The 23,391-nt window shown below is 42.5% G+C and overlaps 1 protein-coding gene across 3 annotated transcripts in view; it reads right to left on the reverse strand.

Annotated features, from left to right (window-relative positions):
* Nucleotides 1–639: 639 nt before the first annotated feature.
* Nucleotides 640–23,391, reverse strand: part of LOC125720713 (follistatin-related protein 5-like) — a 96,265-nt gene continuing 73,513 nt past the window's right edge. For all 3 annotated transcript variants that reach the window (XM_048996478.1, XM_048996479.1, XM_048996477.1), the window contains 7 exons: nucleotides 22,079–22,213; nucleotides 11,315–11,341; nucleotides 10,981–11,099; nucleotides 9,065–9,214; nucleotides 7,126–7,233; nucleotides 6,263–6,387; nucleotides 640–3,005 (listed from right to left, as the gene is read on the reverse strand). In XM_048996478.1, the coding sequence (XP_048852435.1) occupies nucleotides 2,303–3,005; nucleotides 6,263–6,387; nucleotides 7,126–7,233; nucleotides 9,065–9,214; nucleotides 10,981–11,099; nucleotides 11,315–11,341; nucleotides 22,079–22,213 (1,367 nt within the window). In that variant the 3' untranslated portion in view covers nucleotides 640–2,302. The remainder of the gene's footprint in view (nucleotides 3,006–6,262; nucleotides 6,388–7,125; nucleotides 7,234–9,064; nucleotides 9,215–10,980; nucleotides 11,100–11,314; nucleotides 11,342–22,078; nucleotides 22,214–23,391) is intronic.

Genomic DNA, 23,391 nt, shown 5'->3' on the forward strand with positions numbered 1-23,391 from the left:
TCATTTATGACCTGCTATGTTTTTTTGCATCTCGTACGCCAAAAGATAACTGTGATAGCATTACTCCAAATTGCTCAAATAATTTCAGCTCTACAGGCACCTTATTTATTAAGCATTTCACCTCTCTTTATGACCTATGTACAAAATCCATAGTGGAAACTTTAAAATTGAGCAAAATGCAAATGTAAACAGCATATGCCGTCAATCTCCAACATCATACAATGGACAGAAGTGGCGGTCATAAAGAAGAGGTTAGTGACTTTCCACTTGGCGCCATCATAAGATGCCATCTTTCCAACCTTTCACCACATTTCTGACGTGCTAGAGCTGCCCTGCTCAACAGTAAGTGAAATGATTGTGAAGGTCAAAATAAATTGGAAGGAAGTTCGGTTGGGAAATGGTCGGCCGCACAAGCTCAAAGAGAGCAACCTGACCACCAAGCATCAATACCCAACCGGAATGGCAGCAAATACCACCAGCGATGTTCCAGCATCTAACGGAAAACCTTCCCATAAGAGTATAAGCTATTATAGCATCAAGGGGCCAACCCAGAACAAGATGCTGGACAAGCTGCTGCTGACATACTGTGGGCTACATGGTGTATTAGCACTAGTTGACAAATGAAGTTAACATCAGAAATGTTTTAAAAGTAATGTTTTATTGTTTTTTTTTCCCCCCAATTTCAAGCAATTTTCTACATAAATAGCAACCACATGAATAAGCACTCATGACTAAATGTAAAACAGACAATGCTATAATAGGTGACGTCACAATTCGGCAGATAATGTTTCACTCACCCATGTGCATCTGAAACTGTTTCATCTGCGTCACGGTGGAAAATCTTGTTTTCGATCTTTACAGAGGAAACTAATTTAGTTCCTATAAATTAGAAACACTAAGACACATTTATGGAAACTAACGAGCAGGATAGTCAAAGGACCACTTAGTGTCTATGTACAGAACGTAACTAGAAAAAAGTTTTTATCACAGGATAGCGATTAGAAAGCTGTGGGATCTGAGCAGCTCTGTGTAGTTTAAACAAAAGATTAGAAAAGTGTAATAGTTTTGGATGATCACCTCAGTTTTAAAGCCTCAGTATTTAATGTTAAACTAAAATAAAATGGCATAAAACTGGTATCGTGCCTTCGAAGAAAAAAAAAAGTAATCATAAAAATAAAAACCATTCAGTAAGGATAAAACAATGAAAATGCATAGAATACATCTACCCAGGAAAAGGGTTTGAATATGAAGCACAAACGGAAAATGTTCTGTGCTTAGATTTTTTCTTTTAAGACTGAAATGAAGGACCCTCCACCATAGTCTGTTGATGTCTGTTTCGTTCAGTTTCACTTAAGAATAAAGCTTTACAACAAACCTTGGGTTCCTTCATAAAGCACAGCACAGACACCTTACAAATGGATGAAATGTTCCTTTAAACAGTTTAGACAGTTTACTTTCCATCAAACAAGTCATTTTTTAATCTTACACTTTAGATACATCAGTCTTTCCTTAATTCACCATGTTAACGAAATTTCCCCGACACGAATTTCAAATAATAGCTATTAGTTGTATCTTCGCACAACATGTGAAAATGACTCATTTAATTGCTTTTTGTTTTTTGTAGTAAGTTTAGTTTTTTATTAGCGGAACTCATTTTCCGATTTTCTTTTATACTTAAGTTAAAAGTTGCTGCAAAATCGTAACTGTCTGAAAGCCGTAATCGACATTCTTGATTAGGTCACATGCCTCAAAGTGATCTTCAAAGGAAATGGCATTATTTTGATCATTGAACTCGGCCTAGGAAATGATTTTATAGTTATGATCGTACTGCCTCAGTGCCGGCAGATTTGATTGGACCTCTCGCACCTGAAAGATGATCTTAGGACTGCCGTTCCTACGAATGTGGATAATAGTTTCATTTGCTCTTCGTCTTGAAGGTGTATTCCTCCAAGGTACAAAAAGCAATAGAGCACAGTGATCAGTTCTCTAACTGTGATTTCCTTTTAGGTCTGCGGAAAATAAGGAAATATTTAGACATAGTATCGTAGGTTATTTAATTTAATCATTTTCCACCATAATTACTATCGTTAACAGAGGTTTTCTTTCAACAAGACTATTGCAATATGTCCTCACAATATTGGAATTTCTTATTATAAATATGTATGCTTTTTGAATTGTTGCCACGGATACAAATCTCGATTTAGTAGAATACCCAGAGTTCAATACAGCTTTTGTATAGGTCTTAAGTTTAAACATTACAAGGCTGGTTAAATCCATAATTTTAATAAGTAGAATGTAATTTCTACGCTTCCCCTACCCATATGATCGTGTTACCCTTGGGGACATCAGTAATTTCACAGTTAAGTTTATTCAATCTGCCGTCCAATATGAAGAGAGACTCCCGTGAAGGAGTCATTAAGTATTGTCCAAACAGGCCGCTGTCCACGATCGCTCGGTTCTTCCTGTTCCAGAGCCACTCCGAAGCTCTCATTGGTTCCTTTAGGCTTTTGATCATCTTGACCTGCCCGCTGGCCAGCTCCACATACAGCACGTCGGTCTGTAGCCTCGAGCTGGCGAACACGTGGTACTGGTGGACCTCGGTGAAGGACGGCTGGAATGCCACGTCAGAGACGTGTAGGTTGGTGTGGATGTCGAAGGGTTCCTGGATTTCTCCCCTGACCGTGATGGACTGGATCCTCATGAGGCCTCCCTCGTCGTCGACACTGACCAGGTAGCGCCCGTCCGGAGAGACATAAGGGGTGCCGCTGACGTCTCGGTTGAAGCCGATAACAGAATCGGTGATCCCGTCCAGAATGAGCTGTGGTCTGGAGGCTCCCGTCACAGCATGCCTGCAGTTCACGAAGTAGTAGCCGCCCAGGTGTGTGTAGGCGAGGGCCTTGGGAATGCAACTGTGTTCCTTCAGGGAAACCTTCTTCACAGTGGACATCGTCTCCAGGTCGATCTTGTGAAGCGCTGCTTCATTCTTGTGAAGGATGAATCCAAACCTGTCGACACATTTCAACGAAAGAAAGCGATTGGCCAGGTGCCCCTGTCCCAGCAGCCCGCCCCCCCCCCCCTTGATTGTGATTCGTGCGCTCATTTTCGCCTGGGATTTTTACCGCTTGCTTCCAGGCGTCAGGTGTTTGTTTACTGCGTATGGATCGATACGAGATCACTGATGACAGTTCGCATTGTAGGGGGAGACTCTGGGAGAGTATGGCTGCCCAATAATGAACATATTTCCTGAAAAAACTGTCAAAATCAATGATGTCTGCATTTTTAACAGGGGCGCCACGGTAAATCAGTGGGCAGCACTGTATCCTTGTGCCTCCACAGCGGGCATTTCGAAGCCTGCCTTCGCTCTGTCTATGTGAAGTTTGCATGATCTTCCCACTACACTGTCTGGTTTTGGCTCCAGCCCCCTAGGTGTCCCTGACTAGGATAAACGTTTAGAAGATTGATGGGTGCCTGCATTTTCGACATCACTATTACTTCAAGTCAAAATCACCAAACTGCTAAAACTGATGAGCAATGTTTTATGTCAGCTTGGAAAGGTAATGAAATGCAATGAAGATGACTCTGCGGGCCGTGACGGTAATGAAATGAAAGCTAGCTATTTATCATCATGAAACGGTTACTCTATAACTTACTACTGACCTATAAACGGCCAGTCCAGCAAAAATGATTAAGGATATGCTGACATCCTCATACCTGACAAGTTAGTGTTCTTTTCTACATCTATATGTTGCAATCAAGTGAGACAGCTCTTTAATAAGGGAGGCATTTTTAAAACACTGTGCTATCAAACTTAATGTACAGCAATGTCAAGAAACATGTAATGTGGAGTCATATGCCTAAATCTACAATTAATTATCCTTGTCTTTAAATGTTTCTTCTCTGCTTAATTGCAGACAGTCTAACTCAAGTGATCTACTGAGTTTTTATTTACTAGAAATGTAACAACACCGTCTTCAATATTACTTGAATTTTGTATATTAAATATACTGCCAAAGAAATCACGGAATGAATGATAAGCCTAGAGATAATCCACGCCAACATAAACAAACAAATACTTGGTGCCAGGTGTGTGAGGCTGAGTGCACAGCCAAGGTTTCTGGGAAGGGTGGGCTGCACTAACAGCCGGCTGAATGGACACTGAGCCCCCGACCCTCTGCTCTCCTCCTGCGCTCGATCTGCTATGAGGAAACCTCAGAAAATTCCCCGTATGAAAAAAAAAATCAATGAACCTCCCCCCTCTATTGGATTCAGTAGGTTCCTGAGGCTCACTCGCCATTGCTTAACTCTATCAAATTGCCCTGTCGAATCCAAGGAGGACAGTCCCGGGACTACGTTCCAGAATCTTCCAATCGCCCACCTGCAACAGTAGTGACCCAGACCTCCAGTCCAAATACTAGTATGAACTACAGGTCATACAACTCATAGCAGGTCACACAGGAAAACGCAATATATGACATTTTATGTCTATTTAGATGCCCTTAAACACTATTTTCCTATCTGCTTTGATGCATTTACGATTTTATAACATTTTTAACATTATCAACTCTTGAAACAAAACCGAATCTCGAATAAAAATAAAATGAAATCTCAAATAAATGTAATCTGCATAAACAAACTGTACTTTAATTAATATATATCTTAATATACATCGTATCAGTTAACATTATTTAACTTGTTTAGTAAAGATAGCTATGTGACTCCCACCCCTGTACACTGTAATAAGTCGCTCTCAGCACTATGGAAGGATGCAGGTCTGCTCCTCTGGGTTTATGAGTGTGAATGATGCTTCTTCTGGTGAAGGGCTACAGCCCGAGTCCTGATGCGGAGAAGCATCTGAACTGCGACCCTGACACCACCGGGCTGCGCTTTCACTGCAGAGGGCACATAATGACGGGGACAGCGAGTGGACCATGATTACGAAGGGGACGGTTAAGGATGGTGTGGTTCATTGGTGGGGCTTTGGAGATTTTTGTAGAACAACAGAACCTTGATACTTTATCAGTGTGATATGATCATATGGCCGACCGACCGACCGACCGACCGACCGACCGACCGACCGACCGACCGACAGACCGACAGACCGACCGACCGACAGACCGACAGAGACAGACAGAGACAGACAGACAGACAGACAGACAGACAGACAGACAGACAGACAGACAGACAGACAGACAGACAGATAGATAGACAGATAGATAGATAGATAGATAGATAGATAGATAGATAGATATAGAATTTAAAGCATTAAGAAGGGCCGTGTTGTCTCTTGTCCTGATGGCGACCTCTAGTCAGGCTAAAAATGCTGTGCATCAGACATTAAATGCAGCCCCTGCAGTTCAAATCTATGCACAAAATGCATGTGGTGACCTTTTATGAAGGCGTCAGTGGTGACAGATGGTTCCTGTTTTCAGTGGCTGGGGGGACAACGAGTGTCACAGGATATGCACAGCAGGACAAGGGACATGTAAGGCAACCCTAACCCCCCAATCCTACCCCAGCTTGAACCGTAAGGCAGTGGTCACTTTCGGACGTTCCTATTCAGCCACATGGATCAGCCGGCATCACCCTGCATTGTCAGGTAACTAGTCAACCTTCTTCGCGTACAGGAGTTGCATTAGTATATTTTTTTTCTTAGACTCGACACTGAAAAACAGACATCCCCCCTCTTCCGGAAGTTCCCGCAAACTGACAGCAGTTCCCTAACAGTTCCCCTCAGTGTTGTGCAAGTAACTGAAAATTAATAGTTAGAATTACTAGTTACTTCATTGAAAACGAATTATATTACTTTACCAATTACTGCATATAAAAGGAATTAGCTACAGCTACTAGTAACTTTTGCGTAATTGCGCCCCCACCTGGTTGGCAAATTTTACCACCACCCTCTAGCCCTGGTAAAAAAAAATCCTAGTGCTTTGAGTCATTCGGAGAGTTACTAGGAGTACAGCAACAGGCCGTTAGCCTCAATCGTTAGGCGAAGCTACTCATTGGCTCCCTTATTTATAGTATCAAAAAAGGGCCTGTTGGCTCTCGTCCTGGGGGCGCCCCCTAGCCAAGCTAAAGATGTTAAATACAACTGCAGCAGTGTCAAATCGCCGTACAAAATGAATCTACTGCACTTTTATAGAGGCGTCAGCCATGACAAATGGATCCTACTTTTGTTGGCTGGCAGGACAGCGGGCGTTAGAGGAAGTACGGGCTGGGTCACGGGATGGCCAGGCTCACCGGCGCCCCCTACCTCCCTTACCTGACATGATTGATGATGAGGGTGGTCCTCGGGATGAAGAAATCATCCACCTTGTCGAAGCACCTGCCGACGGGCTGTGTGTGGATGGTGTGATGGGATATACTCCCACTGGCCTGATTGATCACCTGAGCAGAGAGGGAAAGGAAAGGCGTTTCAGATGGAGACCTTCTGCGCCACTCCGCTCGTTAAGCCGGCTAGAACACGCGGCCACGCAGCCCGCTGCTGCCTCTAGTGGCAGCACTCCTGCTTTGCACATTAGCGGGATGGACCCAGCACAGCGCCATCTGTTGGTGAAAACTAGTAGAAACAGGGTTCAAACCCCATGTCCGGCTGAGTGACTTCACCTTAACCCTAACCCCCCCCCCCCCCCCCATTGCTTCAGGGACAGGCTGACGCTGCTTTCTTGACTGTACGCCATTTTGGATAAACTGTACAATTCGTACTACGGAATGCACTGCCATGGTGCCTATTATATAAAAAACTGGGTTAAATATAATAGCTCGGAAAAACGAACGCACATGCTAATTTGTGACACTCGTGAAAACATTGCATGGCTTTAGTCACTTTTTTTTTTTACTGTATAGTTGTTATTCTTATTATGTAGTGAATTATAATTATTCTGACTTACAAATTCGACTTAGAGACAGATTTAGGGAAGGAATATAGTTTGTAACCTGCGGACTGCCTGTACATTATTTTACCGCTGGGCCCTCAAGCAAGGCCCTTAACCCCAACTAGGTTGCTTTGGTTAAAAGTGTTAGCTAAATCACTGTAAATGTATGCTTCCAATGTAAAATCCCATGATGCTTTGAGGTAGGCGGAGTCTTACTAGGACTACAGCAACGGGGAGGTGCTTTGAGTACCTGTAGAGTAGGTGCTGTCTTCTCCATGTCGCCCCAGCTAAGAACCCAGACCTGGTCGTGGGATTTGTCGTAGTGCAGTTTCACCGGGACCGGATCGGTGCTCACTGTCTGCAGTGCCAGGCAAAACAGACCCTTCATCCGTTATTTATTCATAATTGACCGGAGCAGTGTTTGCAGTGACGCCGCATCCCAGTTGCCCGGTTTGTTAAAAATACAGAACCATCTGCTTATATGATTACTCGACCTCGATTAAGCTGCGCATTAAAAATTAAATGAGCTTGTTTAAAAATGCATTGACCTTGACAAAACGAATGAGACGCGCTGCATGTTTAAAATACGGAATCGTTTTTGAACACAGAGTGTATCTGGTCGGATTGACATATGGAAACCATGTATTCCAAATCACTTCTGACATGCAAATGCATATCGCATAATTCTCAGATGGAAATTAAATGCTTTGGTTATTTCAAATTTACTGTTTATACATTATTTATATTTTGCCATATTTGGCTATTTTTGCGCCTGCAAATATTATCATATTTATTTATGAATACCTGCAAATATTTTGCCTTTAACTCTTTGACTTTTAGAAGAAGTCTGTGTTTGTAGTCATATATATATATATATATGTATATATTCAAAAATGTGACAAAGCATAGAGCTTTAATATGATTAAGTCTGTTGATTAACCTCCCTGCAATAGCTGATTATGAAGTAAGCTGTAGCATTGGCACTTAAACACTGAAGGCTGCAACAAGCACTTTAATCAAAGCAGGCAATTAATTTAGGCACTAGCTACTTTGATTATGGCTTCCGAAAGAAGCTGCAACAATTTTCTCTTGATTTAGACTTTAAACCCACATCTAATTAGCGTGCTTAAGATATACCACAACATAATACCGACAAAATGCTAATACGGTGAATCCTGCTAATCCAGTATAGAGACGGTGTTTGCTCATTAGTTACGATTTTTTTTTTTCATTCCTCGAAAAGAAACATTTCCCGAAAATAAATGGGAATAAAAACAAATCCTCAATCCCCCATTTCTCGCTGCATTTAGAGGGCTACCAGGGGGCTAATTATGACCAATGGAATAATGGTACGAAAGCCAATCTTCAGGTGACTGACTAATGAACATCGCGCCAACAGAAGGCATGAGGCTGGTGACTCACGGGAAAGAACCAGCACAGCTTAGGGAGGGCCTGTTGAACACTAGGGCCCCAACCTGACAACAGGCCCCAAGCTCAGGGACAACTTGCATCCCCAGAAGCATCAAAATACACCAAAGCCTAATTACGTCGGAAAAGCAACCTTTCTCACACACCCCACGGAGCCACAGCACCCCATGGTTAGATCTGTCCGAAGCACCTGCTCCTCGCGGCCAGAGACAGCACAGTGAATTTGCACGTTAATGTTGACGTCGCACATAAGAGTTTGCCAGGATGATATCTTTGAGCCATTCTGCATATGCCATTCAGTCACCTGTCAGGTACAGGTAGTGGAAATATAGTTTAGAAGGTGGCTCGTGCACGAATGCTGAATTTAATGTGTAATGTGTACACACAGGTGTGCAAATATGACCGCACTCATGGTAATGCAAAGAATTGCAATCCGCACGCGACGGAAGTTTAATTTAACCTCAGTCACTGTGGGAATCTGTGTAACGATGAGACAAATTATTTTCGGTGATGAATTCAATGAGAATAAAGTACTCTAGCTGTGAGCTGACTACTGGGAATTTTCCAAAAGATCAATGAATACCGTGCTGCCGCTCAACAAAAGCAACTCAACACAGAAATAGTTTTAAACAGAAGACCCTGACTTCCTACACAATGCTGATCATCAAAGGAATATTTGGTATTCACCACGTTCAGCTAGATTTATTAACAAGTTTACAGTGGCATGAAAAACGACTCTTTTATAGATAAAGAAGGCTTACCTGGACGGCCTTTTGTGATTGAATGTCTACAACGAGGACTCTGTTCAAGGTTGGCTGAGTGGCATAAATATACTTGTCCTTGACATTCACCGCTGACGTCCAGATGCATTTCTGTCCTGCAAAACTTTCTGACTTTGGGCAAACCTCCTCCTGAACACAGGAAATTAACGAGGAAGATTAGGTGAACGCGCTGCATATTTTATGGAGGGAAATAACTCGAACATAAATATAACAAAAATGTGTAAAAGGTCCTCATATAGGGATCGAGACATGAATACGAGATTGCACCGATTGAGAAAAAGACCATCTTAGCCAACCAAATTAGCTCAAGCTGTATCCCTAGAGATGCCACAAGAGGGCACCATTTAGTCTCATCTTCAGTAAGACGGGTCAGCTGACCTACATAGTAGCTTCCCAGTGGAGCGGTCACATTCAAGGTTCTGTGTTGCCTTGCCAGCACAGCCAGATGGAACCAATCTCAGTGGCAACACACAGGGGGATTCCTGAAAAGCCCTCACACCTTTCCTGGCAAAACAATCCTTCCTGAAAAGCTGTGACCTGCGTCTGTCATTAAACAGCCAAGGCGATAATGGATAAGCATTGTTGATCGTTAATATATTCTCTGGTAGGGTTGTAGTAGAAGAGTCTAAATAAGAGCCACGCAGGGAAAAAAATAGTATTTGCTACATAAAGACATACAGGTAGGAGATCTAGACTAGTTATGTTTCAGATTTTGTTAATGTTTAAATTGATTTTTCAATTTTGTCTATATTTAATTTGTAAGTACTCTGCCATCAGAATTGCATCCATGGCAGCTAAATCACTCTAGCTGAACCCCAAAATATGTCCAGCCTTCATAATTGCACACACTTTGCGGAAAATCCAGCACGTACCCTCATTTCTACAGCTCACTTAAGTAGCTAAAAGGGATTGATTATGCACCAGGACATGAAGTCACTGTGCTCACGATGATAATATTCGGAGTGAATTCCGTCAGACACTATCGTCAAAACCCCACAGCCACTTCACATCAATAAGGCATAAAATGCTCCGGACTCTAGCATCCGAAAGGAATCGTCTCCCTCCCTGTAGAAATCCGGGTGACCATCGGAGGTGTAGTTGAATTTGAGTCTGAATTTCACAGAGGCTAACCCTTCGCAGCTTTATGAAATTGTAAGGCAGGCCTGTGGTTTGCATGGAAGAACCTCGCCTTGCTGCGTTTGCTACTTCACTCAAATCATTTGACAGGGCATAGAACATTCTAAGACAGCTCTTATGTTTCGCTAAATTTACATTAATCATTTTCTCTTTCACTGAGTAAGCATACATTTGCAAAAATCTGCTGCCTTACACCAAGAACGCCATGGCAATGAAAATGGATGGTTCCAGGAATACCTTCATCACGAGTTCTCCTAACACCATTTGAAATCTCTCGAGTCCTACCATCTCTTGGAAGCCCTCATTGAAGCACACCTTGTTTTTTGACCCTTCCCCTGTTTTGCAACAGATGCCTGCTAAATGTATTCACAAAATAACGGCGAGAAAATGGGCAACTTCAATACTGCTGTATTAAATGTAATTGAGGTGTTCTCTCAGATGAATCCAGTTGAGTTTCAAATGTGTGCAGATGATGGAAATTAGATTCCAGCGGATCCCTTTAGGAACCAGAGCAATCCCAAACATTTAAGTCGGCTGTGATCTCCAAACTCATTACGCTCATTATGGGATGCGAGCAATATCAAAAAACTAATGACAATAACAACACTCCCCTCTTCATATCACAAACACCTACCCAGGATATGAGAGTTTTCCCGGACCGCAGACGATAAACAGTAGCGCGCTACCGGGATGAGATAGCTAGCTGCAGTAATCGTATTTATCTGCGTCCGTTTTCAACAAAGAGCACATTACGTTACCTGCAAACCCAGCAGCTTCTCACTGGGTTTTATGTGTCTCTGGATTTCACACGCCACTGGCTGAATGACTTTAATCCCATCCTCGTAAAACACATAGAACATATTGGCAATTCCCAGGCCTGCAGGACAGACAGAAAAAATAACCTCCCAGTCAGAATCTTGGTTTTATCATCAACGGATGAAGAAGAAAATTTATGGCCTAGTATCATTTTATGATGCCCTTTATGAACCTCTCGTCTATAATTTACAATTAATGCTGGTTTGCAGTACACTAAAAATAATCTGAACACTGGGGCATCCAATAATATAATTATCAAATAATGACAGTGTGTACCTTCTTCACGCCATAGAATGTTTGCCACTGAAATAGAAGAAAACGAGAAGTATTATTGCAAATAAAAAAACTCATATTCAAGAACTCCTGGGATTCAATTCCATCCTGTAATCTGTTTTTATCCATATATGGGCCTACACTAACACCTGGTCGCAGAAAACCGGCCATTAATCAATGCCATCGAACGTATGTGAGTAATGAACATACAGATGTGTGTCCAGGATATCTGAACAAAACAGCATTATTGTCACTGCTCACCATATTTCCACAGCCACTTCAAATGTACTGGGGCTTGACACAGCAGTCAATGGTCATCACCAGTCAGATATAAATGTCCTGAAGGATGAGGTTCATGACAGACAACCTCACATATCTTCATGACTGTGTCAATAAATTAGTTTTTAAAAAAAAGAGATTTTAGGCTAACGGATAATATGTGGCAATATGTAAATAGGGTAGCGGATAACAAATGTGTCTCACAAATGTCGACAGTTTGTTTTGTGTTTATATACATGATGATAAAATGTTGATGGGGTGTGTGTGTGTGTGGGGGGGGGGGTGTTATAATCTTGGCCCCATATTTTGTCTGTCAAACTGACAAGTAGCCGGTGTTGTATTCCCAATTTAAACACCCTCTGGAAAAAACAGTTGCTTATTGTTACCCGGGCGATGAGACAAACTGAAAGCTAACAGACTAACCAGGTGTCCCGGATGGGGACGGACCTTCCAAGCTGTCTAATATGATAATCACGGCTTGACGCCTGAGTGAAGCCCACTGGCGACTCATGATTCACCTCCAGTCCACTCCAAGTGCCCCTTTCACGCCAGGATTAATGTGTCTCACAGAGGACGGACGCTACTACGCACTGGGCACAGATAAATAAATTCTGTGCTTGTCTTCACACTCGGTGCTTTATGGTATGAGTACCACAGACCTGTTTCACGGCCTGTCCATGTGGAAATATACAGCTGCTATTACAGGTGGCGATTTTGGCTTTATTACAGCTATTGTCGCAAAAACAATTACAAAAGCTACATAGTAACTGAAAAGAGTTTATTATGAGTACTTCATATTTTAAATTTTAAAGTATTTTGCATTTAATGGCAGTTCACAGGATTGTCGTGCCAGTCATTTTTAAGAGAATTTGTATATGTAACGCAAGATACGATTTAGAATGTGAAATAAATTGTTGTCTAATTTTCGTTTCATTTCGTAAAGTTGCTGCAAAAATTCATCACGCTTATTTCACAGCTGGCTGAAGAGCGCTGACCTCAAGTTATCCCGTAACTTGACTCATATGGGAACTAAATGGGAATTTTTATTTGCATTGAATTCATATGGCATGTTATGTTATAGAAGGGTATATAACTTCAGAACTTTGAAAAGATTCTAGAATGTGTGTAAGAGCACTGTTCTGCTGGAAAATGAAATGTCTGTTTAAATATGTACCATATGGTCTGGGCTGTATCCCCTCCTTTCTGCCCACTACAGTTACTCTGGGATACATTCACCTGTAAAATCCACTGCTTTGCTAGCCTCCTGTGATACGTTGTTAAACCATCCGTTGATTAAAACTCCCGTACTAAGAGAGGTGTTTGCAAAAAGGCCGACCCAGCCACAAAACTACAGACTCAAGCAATTTAATAATGGCAGTACGTTGGAAATGGTTTGGTTACTCTTCTCTGGTACATCAATGCATTAAGTGTAGCTATTTTCTATGTGGTTCCATATTCCTGGATTATTCAACCGGGCCTATAGTCTCAGGAATGATTCCCTAAAATCAGATTTTTACTCCAATCTGTCACCACATCTGGGGCCGTGAATCTGATGCAAAGTGAATCAAATGTCTTGTGCCAGATAATTGTTTATTAAGTTCTAGAGACCTACGTGTATACCAGAAAACCAGGATGTCTGACGAGCGCTTCAATCCATTAGACGAATAATCTATTAAGTCCTGAAGTCCAGACAACAGCGAGGCGTATTAGGAACGTAAAAATGGAACGAGATGCTTGGTACCTTGGGCTTATGGGATATGAGATTATACTATCGAACATGAAGATTCACAACAGGCATCATTCCCGACATATGAAAACTCATATATCGTCCATTTCTGCCGAATTAGAAGGACTGAGCTGCTTAAATTCGGGGGTCTACCCACCAGCTATCTTATAAGACGTAATGAAACAGTTTAACTACGAGTGGAGAAGCTAGTTCAGCCCAGGGCTATTAGCTAGCTCTCCAACATTAAAACACCCCCCCCCCAAAAAGAAAAGAAAAAAAAGATTTCAAATACAACAATAAAAACATTACCCAATGTGCAAATCACGCCAAGGGCCTTTGTTAATTAACACTGACGGACACGCTAACGACTCGCAGCTAACGGATGTTTCATTTTTCCGTACAATTAAATGCTGCTCGTCAGCAACCAGAAGTTACCTCACAACATATAACAATCTAAAAACAGTGTTTAACCGTGATCTAATTAAAAGTCTGCAATTGCTGGTTTTGTTGCGTATTAATGTCTAGAATATATAAATAAATGGCAGTAATAATATCAATTGTAAGAATTATTGTTCTAATTTCTGCAGATTTAGTGAAGTATGATGATTCACAGTCTCAAGTAAAACTTTTTAATGAAAATAGCCAAGAAACAGATTCTTTCACATCAGTAATCAGGACTATTTTCAATGATTCAACGATTCAGACTATAACAGTGTTCCTGATCCTTATATGATGTGTTTTACAAGTATTTTCAAATAAAGTCATTGTTTTCACATCTACTTTTACATTCATGTCTCTATTGCTTTGCTTCTGGTTATTTATTAAGAAAGAATTCTTAATATTTCCTTTTCAGCATCAAGGAAAATATTTAAAAGTATCTCCATATTTATCTACCTAGTCTTCTTTCGGTGACTGGAAATCAGCGGGTTCATACGTCTTCACCCAGATGCTGCAGAGAGCTTAACAATGTGCTTTTCAGCGTGGTGCGGGGAACCATCCCTGGCTGTGTCTGCTTCCAGTAGTGGCTCACATTTAATGAAACACAGTAATGCGAAGGTTTCTTCAAAGGCAGTCAGAGAAACCTTTAGAGGACTCGCGTGAGAATGGAGATTTCATCTTCCCCTCAAAGCTAAATGCTGTGAAGTTCCTTGGATATGAGACCTGCCAAAATAATTGCTGTCAGAAAGTTGTAACACACTGATAGCCCCCCCCCCCCCCCCCCCCCCCGCACCACACAGAGAAAGCTTCGAGTTGCACAAACTTGAGCGTGAAATATGTTACGCTACCCTCTGGAACTAAACAGAAATAAATAAAAATAAAATGGACATACGGGCAGCATGAAAAGTAGGAATATTTTCCCACCTGACACCCTGTTAGGCCCCCCCATGCAGTGATGGAAGTTTTATTATTTTATTTTTTTTTACCTGTTACTTGGACTAACACAGGTAAATAAAATATAAATGTAAATTTACTAGATAAAAGGATTTTGAAAGGGTGTATTCAGTGTCACAGGACTGAATCTGACAATACTATAGCAGCAATTTACTTATGCGTTTCCATATTTTCATCTCATATTATTGCGGGCATTTAAAGTATCGCTGAAATAGATGGAATGTGACTACAATCGAGAGATCACCTTAAAAACTAAAACCAGTATTTTATCTAACTGGCCTAGATAATTTGTATTTCCCAGATGTACTAAAGCAAATTGATATTAACGTGAAATAGTCTTCATAAGCATTACTCTTTTTTCCGATTATCCGCTTATTTTAAAGGCAGACCTGATGCAACACATGCATACAGCAGGCCGGTCGTTTGTTCAAGCTGTTCTGCACTCTTCCTAGCAGCTCAGTCCGGTGAATTACGCACGCCGGCACTCAGCGGCCCTCAAAACGCCTTGTAGGACGTCGCATTTCCCAAGGCAAACATTTACAGAACTCTCCGTTTTTCGAGGAGAGTGATTGATCGACGTGGACACATTCTGATTCTACGGAAATGACCCGGTGGTTCCCTGACCCAAAATGAAGGCTGCTTCATTCCTACTCTTCATTCTTTCTTGGTGTATGGCTCAGTGGGTTAGGACAGTATATCTGTGATCGGTAGGTTGTTGGTTTAAATCCCAGGGTCGGAAAAGTCCCCAACTGCTCCCGGAACTGGCTGACCCTGCTGTTTCACAATTGTACGTGTGCCGAACACTTTCCCCTTCGGCATGAATGAAGTTTTATCTTATCTTGAGTGAATGAAGAACATAAAATGTAATCTTACTTCTGCCAGACACCCTCGGTTCATCTGCTGTGTCCCCTAAACAGCAGCAATACTAAACACATGGGGTCAGCTCGGTCCATTTATCCATCCGTCTGGATCGATATAGCTAGCTTCAGAGATGAGCTTCATTTGTATCATTATAGATCCGGCAAACGGCGTATTGATTTGCGCACTCAGAGGCCGGAACACTCCTTCAAGACACTGAGACTAACACTGCAGAGAGGAGTCATTCTGAGTGCCAGTAAACTGAACTATTCCAACCTTTGCGTGAGGGTTTATGTAACACGCCAGAGGGCTAGCGGGTAGTAATGCGAGCACGAAATGGCTTCCTGACAGCTTTATTGTGACTAAAAGCTGCGAGGAAACCTTCACAGTCTATAACTCAAGCAGGTAAAAATGTAAAGGTCTTCATGATATATGTTTTTTTTCCCCCTTTGAGGTCACGGCTTTTCGCATCTCTTCCCACCTGTCAGGACTCACCGGCACTTTCCGACTCAACACGTCACCCGTATTTAATCATCGATGGTACCTTGAAGTTTTTCTGGCACAAAACGCAGCCACATGTCGAACTGGGGTGGAGCCGGAGCGCCGCCCTGCTGACTCTCAGGAGAATTACACCCTCGCTGCAGCATTCCTCGCCTCCCAGTGGCATTCGGTGACCCCTGGTGACCTGACAGGCTTGCTGTGAGCCTGGAGATGAAGCTTCCCCAAGTGGCAGGTGACGACACCAGCTGACAGCAGCTCTCAGAGAAACGCCGACCATAACTGCTTAGCCAAGCACTGCCACTGCAAGGGGTCCCAAATGGAATTCAAAAATTGCCCCCCCCTCCCCGTTTTCCTCCGTCATGTGACTATATCCCACTTGGGGACTGCAGAGCTACCTTGTTTATTGCTGGGTTATGGTAAAAATTCAAATTAATTTCCTCTAAGGTGTGCACTGAACGTAAAATCCACCCATAAGTCTTCTACCCGACGATCCTCTTTTACTGGGTTTTTGTTACGCTAATCAAAAAAATCTACTGCGGGGGTGGAAATCACTTGTAACAGTTGTGGATTTGCCTGGCAGCCTTTGCTGTGGTCCCCTTGGGCCAGGTACTTAGCCTACATGGGGTTTATTTAGCCACGTAAGTGGATAAACAGGAGAACTTTAAGCTGTGTATAAGCTGCTCTGGGTGAGGACCGTCAGCTGAGAGACAGGAACACAGACGGTGGGACGGAGGCCTCACGGGTCCCTCTCCCTGACGGAAAACCTCGTCAAGGACTCTCGCGTTAGTTGCCAACAGTCTAAGGTAGTGTTTCTCAACCTGGTCCCCGTGGGTCCCCAGACAGTCTATGATTTTGCTCCCTCTCAGCTCCCAGTAGGGAGCAAAAATGTGGATTATCTGGCAGGGAGCAAAAACATGGACTGTCTGTGAGTCCTCGAGCAGCGGGCTGGGAAACACTGGTCTAAGGACAGTTTACCAAGAAACAAAGAGAAGAGACACCGAGCTATGCCAGGCAAACTCTATTGTGCCAGTACACCCCAAAAGGCTACCCTTATGCACTCTCTAATACTCTCAAGCAATCACATCACATCAAAAACATGATGCTTTAACCATTCAGAAAACAGGGAGCTTGCATGATCACTGTGGGTCTTTATCACAAAGCAAGATTTGTTGGTTAGCTACACTAGATGACTTGTCAGATTTAAGGTACCCCATTTTAAATGGACTTTATCTTCGTCCACTTACATTTAGCCCAGACTACCTTAAGTCCGACACGTTATCTTGCTAACCTAAAAATCTGTGATTCATGATACAGGCCCCTGCAGTCCACCTGGTTAGGATCTGCACGTACAAGATATACAGTACTGTGCACTCAAAAGAAATGTTTAACGCTATTTATCTGGGTATTAAGTGCACATTTTCCTATAATTTAACATAAGAACATATGAAAATTATGAGTAACACAATGAAAACTAGTAAAAATGTCTTCTGTTCTCCAAAAAGTTACTGATATCTACTTGGATAGCTAGATGAACACCACTTCAGTTCCCAAACTTCTCCTCAGTGGCACCCGATCCATTCTGTGTATTTATTAAATTTCACCACCGGCTCACTTAATTAATTAACTTAATTAGTTAAAAAAGTGAAAGAGATATTGAATAGATATATGAGGCGGGCTAGTGGTCAGGTCAAAAAATACACGGGTGTGTTGTATGGTTGCTGGAAATAATAGGGTTATTATAGCAGAGGTTTCGAAATGGCTAAGCTGACACGCTTTGCCAGGCATAACAGCATAGTGTTACACCAACATGACAGTTATTTAAACTTTTTATTTTTTTTTTTGCTGCCTAAGACTTTTGCACAGTACTGTATGTTTACAGATTCGAAAGAACTTGTTGACTTGTACAATGAGGTTTCATGGGCCTCTGTCGCATACGGAGAGACTGCATTTAGCCAAGACCATGACTCATCAAACTAAAAACAAGGACTAAGGGGCAGAGAACAACTGATAGGACTGCAATGGCCCTCATCTTTGATCTGGGTCAAGAAGCAATTTTGGTAACACTTTACTTAAAGCTGTTATCTATAATGCACTATAGATACCTTCATAATGCATTATAATGGTCGGTATTGTCATGCCCTGCTCGTCGGCTCCTCCTGTTTGCCACGCCCCTGCTTACCCACGTGTGTTTCCCGGATTGTACCCAGCTGTTTCCGTTTATTTTCAATCAGTCCTGTGTATTTCAGTCCGTGTCTTACCCGAGTCCAGTGTCCGTCATTGATGTTACCTGATGTTGTCGATGCCTATGTCCCGTCCTGCCTGTACCTCAAATAAACCCCCGTTTTCCCGTATCCCGCTTGCCTGCCTGCTCCTTCCGCACGATCGCCGCTCTGCCCGCGATCTCTCCCGTGACAGGTATAAACATTAATAAAGCGTTACAGCATCTTATATTGACAGTCATAAGGCATTATAGTGTTGATTATAATACTTCATAAGCGCAAATGAAGCTCTCATCTGTAATGCACTATAGACCCTGATAATGCATTACAATGGTTGATATAAGAACTAAGGATACTTTGTACTGCATTATGAATGTGTCTATAATAGATGAGAACTTCATAGAGCATTCATAATGCATAATAAACACGGCTTTTTATAAATACTTTTAGCCATGTTAATAATGCTTTATGAATGCGTTCATAGATTCTCAGACATGTTCATAGACATGGTATTCATAGAAAGTCTCTGAGCTACAGCCTAATTACAATAAATAATAGTTAATCGCCATTAATAAATCCTTAAACCAGAACTGCTTACCCTTCAGATTATTGATACAAAGTTTGAGATTTCACAGTTGCAGGACCCCCATATGGAGGGTGCCTTAGAAAAGCCCAGCCTGTCCGAGGCCTGATTACCCAGACCTCAGAGCATCAGCACGTCTTCCTGTCCAGCGGAAGCCCTACAGGGTCTGAACCCAGCTACCGGCTCCCTGCAGCTTCACTGCTCACATCGTCCCAGCACAGCAGGAAAAAAAAAAGCATACATTTCACAGAGCTATTTTTTTTTACCCAGCAACGCTGTATATGATCACATGCCAGAGCGTCTCTGGGTTGCCTTCTTTTATTTTACCGCAAAATTTACCGCTTCGCAAAGACTACTCCGATTGCAGGAAACAGCGTGCGTGCCCCCCCCCCATCCAAAATCAGCAAGGGAAGATTCTCCGCAGATTGGAGAAGTTCGGAAAGACGTCAAAACAGGGGATGCTCCGCGCCTCCTCCCTAGGACGCCTCTCACCTTGTCTGGAGGCCGCAGTACTTTCCCAGGCTGCCTCTGAGAGCTTGAACGCTTGCACCACAGTATATTTACATCAGGCTATAATTATCAGTGATATTATCCAGCCGAGAGCACATGATTGCCTATTTACATCACGGCTTTTTTGTTTTGTTTTGCTTGTTTTACTTCCTCTGAAAATTGCACATAACTGTGGTGATATGGGCTGTATTAGACAGAATTTATTGAAACACATTAGATGCGGGACAGCGTGGCGGCTCCGTGCTTGGCATGGTCGCCTCACACCTCCAGGGCGGGGCTAAATTACATCTCTGGCTAAGTACGTATATGGATATTCTCCATGTGTTCATGTGGGTTTCCTCTGGTGTCTGAACCGGCATCTTTGAAGTGTGTGTGTCTGTGTGTCTGTATGGTCAGCATTTGACTAGCAGCCCATCAATGGAGTCCTCTACCTCATTCCCTGGGCTGTCAGGCTCAGCTTCACCTTATACCAGATAAATAACGACAGAAGATGGATGGATGGATGGATGGAAGAGTTACACCCATACAAACCATTCAATGTGTAGATGATAGGACTATCTGCATAAAACGTAAATAGCAAAGACAGTTTTTGGCTTGTCATAAGGTCATGTTATCATCTCCTTTCTTTATTTATTTGTTTATTTGTTTGTTTTGGGGGGAGGGGTCACATACTGAGATCAGCTGTGAGGTGTACAGTAGGGTGAGCAGATAATCCATGTCAGGGGGGACAGTTTGCATTGAGACAGGATTTGTAGGCTATCATTTCCATTAAATGGACCTGGATTTCGCTTAAGGTGTGCGCTGATTGGTCGGTCTCCTATAATCATGCAGGTGTCACTAATGTTAATGAGAAACAGCTGGGTGAGTCTTTCAGTCAAGGAAACAAACCAGTCAAAGTCAGGGACGGATTATGGGTTGTGTGGGCCCCGGGGCAAAACCACCACCACAATTCAAGGGCCCTTGGCAGCCAAACGCCCTCCCTATACGGTCAGGGGCCCTTGTAGGCAGAGGATCAAAGAATGTAGGCCCTCTAAAATAGACAAACGAAAATACATTGCAAATTGTTTTGGGCTAGGGGCCCCATGGGCCCCTGGGCAGTGGCCCCGCTGGCCCGGTCCGTAATCCGTCCCTAGTCAAAGTACCAGAAGAGCTGAACTATTTAGCCAAATACAGGAACCTTGGGGTTTGAAAGTAGTAAAAGTAAAAGTAAAACCTGAACTAGCTCAAAGTGTCCTCCTTGGAATGGATTATCCTATTATCTTAATGTATAATATTGCCTGTTGAAACCGCAAGTTGACTCTTCGATGAAGTAGCCCTCTCTAGAATGGTATTTGACACCTGGCCCATGAACGGGTTTTGCCCTAAACTCAGCATGGACATGTAAAAAAAAAAAAAAAAAAAAAAAACTCACCACAATATTTACTTTTAATGGAAAAACTCAATTGAACAAGAGGCCAGATTATTCCAAGTCGATGCACCTGGGTGAGCAATCTCCGAGAGTCGTTTAACAGTGACTGCCCGGCATCCGTTAATATTAATGTGTCTAATTCGGCGCATCCATTATTCGGACGGCACGCGACGAAGGGGCCCTTAAACGTAAGAAAGCAATAAACTGTTTTAGAGGGTGGCGACAGCGAGTCAACAAAGAAGTGATTTAGCGCAAGTGTGATGTATGAAGTGTGGCGGTGTTCACAGATCATTTGCTATAATGTACGAAGCAGTCACGGCAATCATTTTGTTTGTAATGGGAAAATAAGCACCGCAATGGCATTTGCAAATAGCCTACTTTCCGGCACCATTAAAGATCTACAATTACCTCAGACGTCTGCAGCAAATGCCAGTCACCTCAGAAAATTTGATTATGGACTGGTCTGACTTAATTATTGTCTCTTATAATAGAAAAATAGCACCTTTCTCTAACAGCGAGACGTTCGTATCCATAAACTGAATTAATCAAGCTAAATAAACATCAGACTCATTTAAATAAGAAGTTTGGATTCATTCTAGGCTGAATTAATACCGTGATGTTCACAGAGGAAATGTATGCAGGGGCAAGTTTGTATGCAGTCATTCATTAGCACCGAGTTTTTAATTAAACATTAATAAACATTAAAGACCAGTCACAGAAATCACAGAGTGCTGTGTCACGCACACAAGGGTGGCCACTTTTGAGACGTAAAAACACACCTGAACAAAGAAAGAAATGTTAATTTATACCTTCGGGAGAACTAATTCATGTAAATGTACATCTCAGCACATAGTCTGAATTAATTAGCAATTTATTAGGGTGAAGAAATTTGAAATACCTTGTTTACTAAAACCGTCTTTGGAATGTGTCTTGGCTTTGACTTGTGAAAATTGACCTTCTTTGGAAAATCAACAAGATCTGTTGATGTCACGCAAGGCTGCCAACTTTGGAGATATTCCAATTCGAGGCAAACTTGCACACACATGCACACGCATTTACATGTATGTAATGGTTTTATTACCTTGTAAATGGTCTGCAGGGTCTACACACTACTCCAACGGTTTTGATGTAACCAATTTTAAGTTTAAAATGGAATAATATAGATTTGCCGTAAAATTTCTTGCGAGTTGGCAATCCTGCTCACACACATAAATCTTATGTTTAAACAAACGTATTGAGAGAACGTGATCAGCATGCTAGTCCTGCGGAGGTTGCATGTCCAGATACGTACATGTCTTCCTGCCCGAGTCCTCCACAAACAGCGAGGAGATGTCCTCGTCCACCCCAGCCTCGTTCCGGGCGATGCATGTGTACGCTCCCGTGTCCTCGTAGCGAACGTTGCTCACGTGCACCTCGCTCCCGTTCGCTGCGTGGGGCAACAAGGAAGGCACGCGGATGCTGGATATTCGATCGCAAACCACTTTTCTCTTTAGGTTTTTTTAAAGGGTGCAATAAATGCAGCCCACGTTCTCAGGTTGTATTACCTGCGTTATGTTTGTTCCTCTACATCCAAAACTGCGATCAAAGTCTGTCATCTGTTGTCGGCTGACACGCAGCGACAGGAGCAAACTGCCGTCGATACCTATGCAGATTATTAGTATCTGGCTTCTCTGTTATTTCTGTGCCGTGTGCGATCTTTAGAGAGACTTAAGAGCATACGCCAGATTGTCTCAGACAACTCTGAGTGAAATGTTTACAGTAAAGTGGGAGGGAAACCCTTGAGACGTGGCTTGTCAGCCGGAAAAAAATACATCTCATACTCTTGATATGGCAGCCGAGTAACACTAAAACTGCAGGGATTTAGGGAATTCTACTGGGCAAAAATCCTTTGGCAGTCGTAATTGCACTCTGCGATTGCTGGTTCCACAGATTGTGTCTGTATTTGTATAATGTAAGACGGTCAGAGACAACGCAGGCTGGGGTTATAGAGATGAAACCAACATTGGGCAAACAAGCCTTGAGTAAATAAAGCCAACTGACCCCGATAAGGCTTTCGATGCTAGGACTTAAAGGGTCAGGTGAAACGTGCCTGGAAGATGCACCCATGGAAAGGTGCGATTAGATCACAGGGGTCTTGGAACGGTTAGTTTATTCTGTTTGGTTTTATTTAAAGTGTTTTATTTTCTTAGATTTTTCCACACTGCTTCTGTTTAAATTATACGCTTTGCTTAGTTTTCTGTGTAATAGTCACCTCATTCATTTGAATCTTGCTTTACAGCACTTCTCTCTGATGGCTGATTTTATTGCCATGTCTATTAAGAGGATGTGTAGAACATGTGTGTATCTTTATGATAGCAATGATAATAATAATAAAACCCTTATGGGGCCGGTGTATGGTTCAGCAAGTTAGGCCTCTGTGCCACTGATCAGATGGGTGTTGGTTTGAGTCCCGTCTGCGGCAGAATAGTCATATGCCTGTTGGGGAGAGGTCCTTAATTCACTGAGATGCTCCTTGGTGCAAGATAAATGCTGTTACTGTGTACTCAGACCCCAAGCTTCACTCCCAACCGTATACAGCTCTGGAAAAAAATGAGACCTCTCCAT

This window comes from Brienomyrus brachyistius, chromosome 25, assembly GCF_023856365.1.
Source record: "Brienomyrus brachyistius isolate T26 chromosome 25, BBRACH_0.4, whole genome shotgun sequence".
NCBI classification, from domain to species: Eukaryota; Metazoa; Chordata; class Actinopteri; order Osteoglossiformes; family Mormyridae; genus Brienomyrus; species Brienomyrus brachyistius.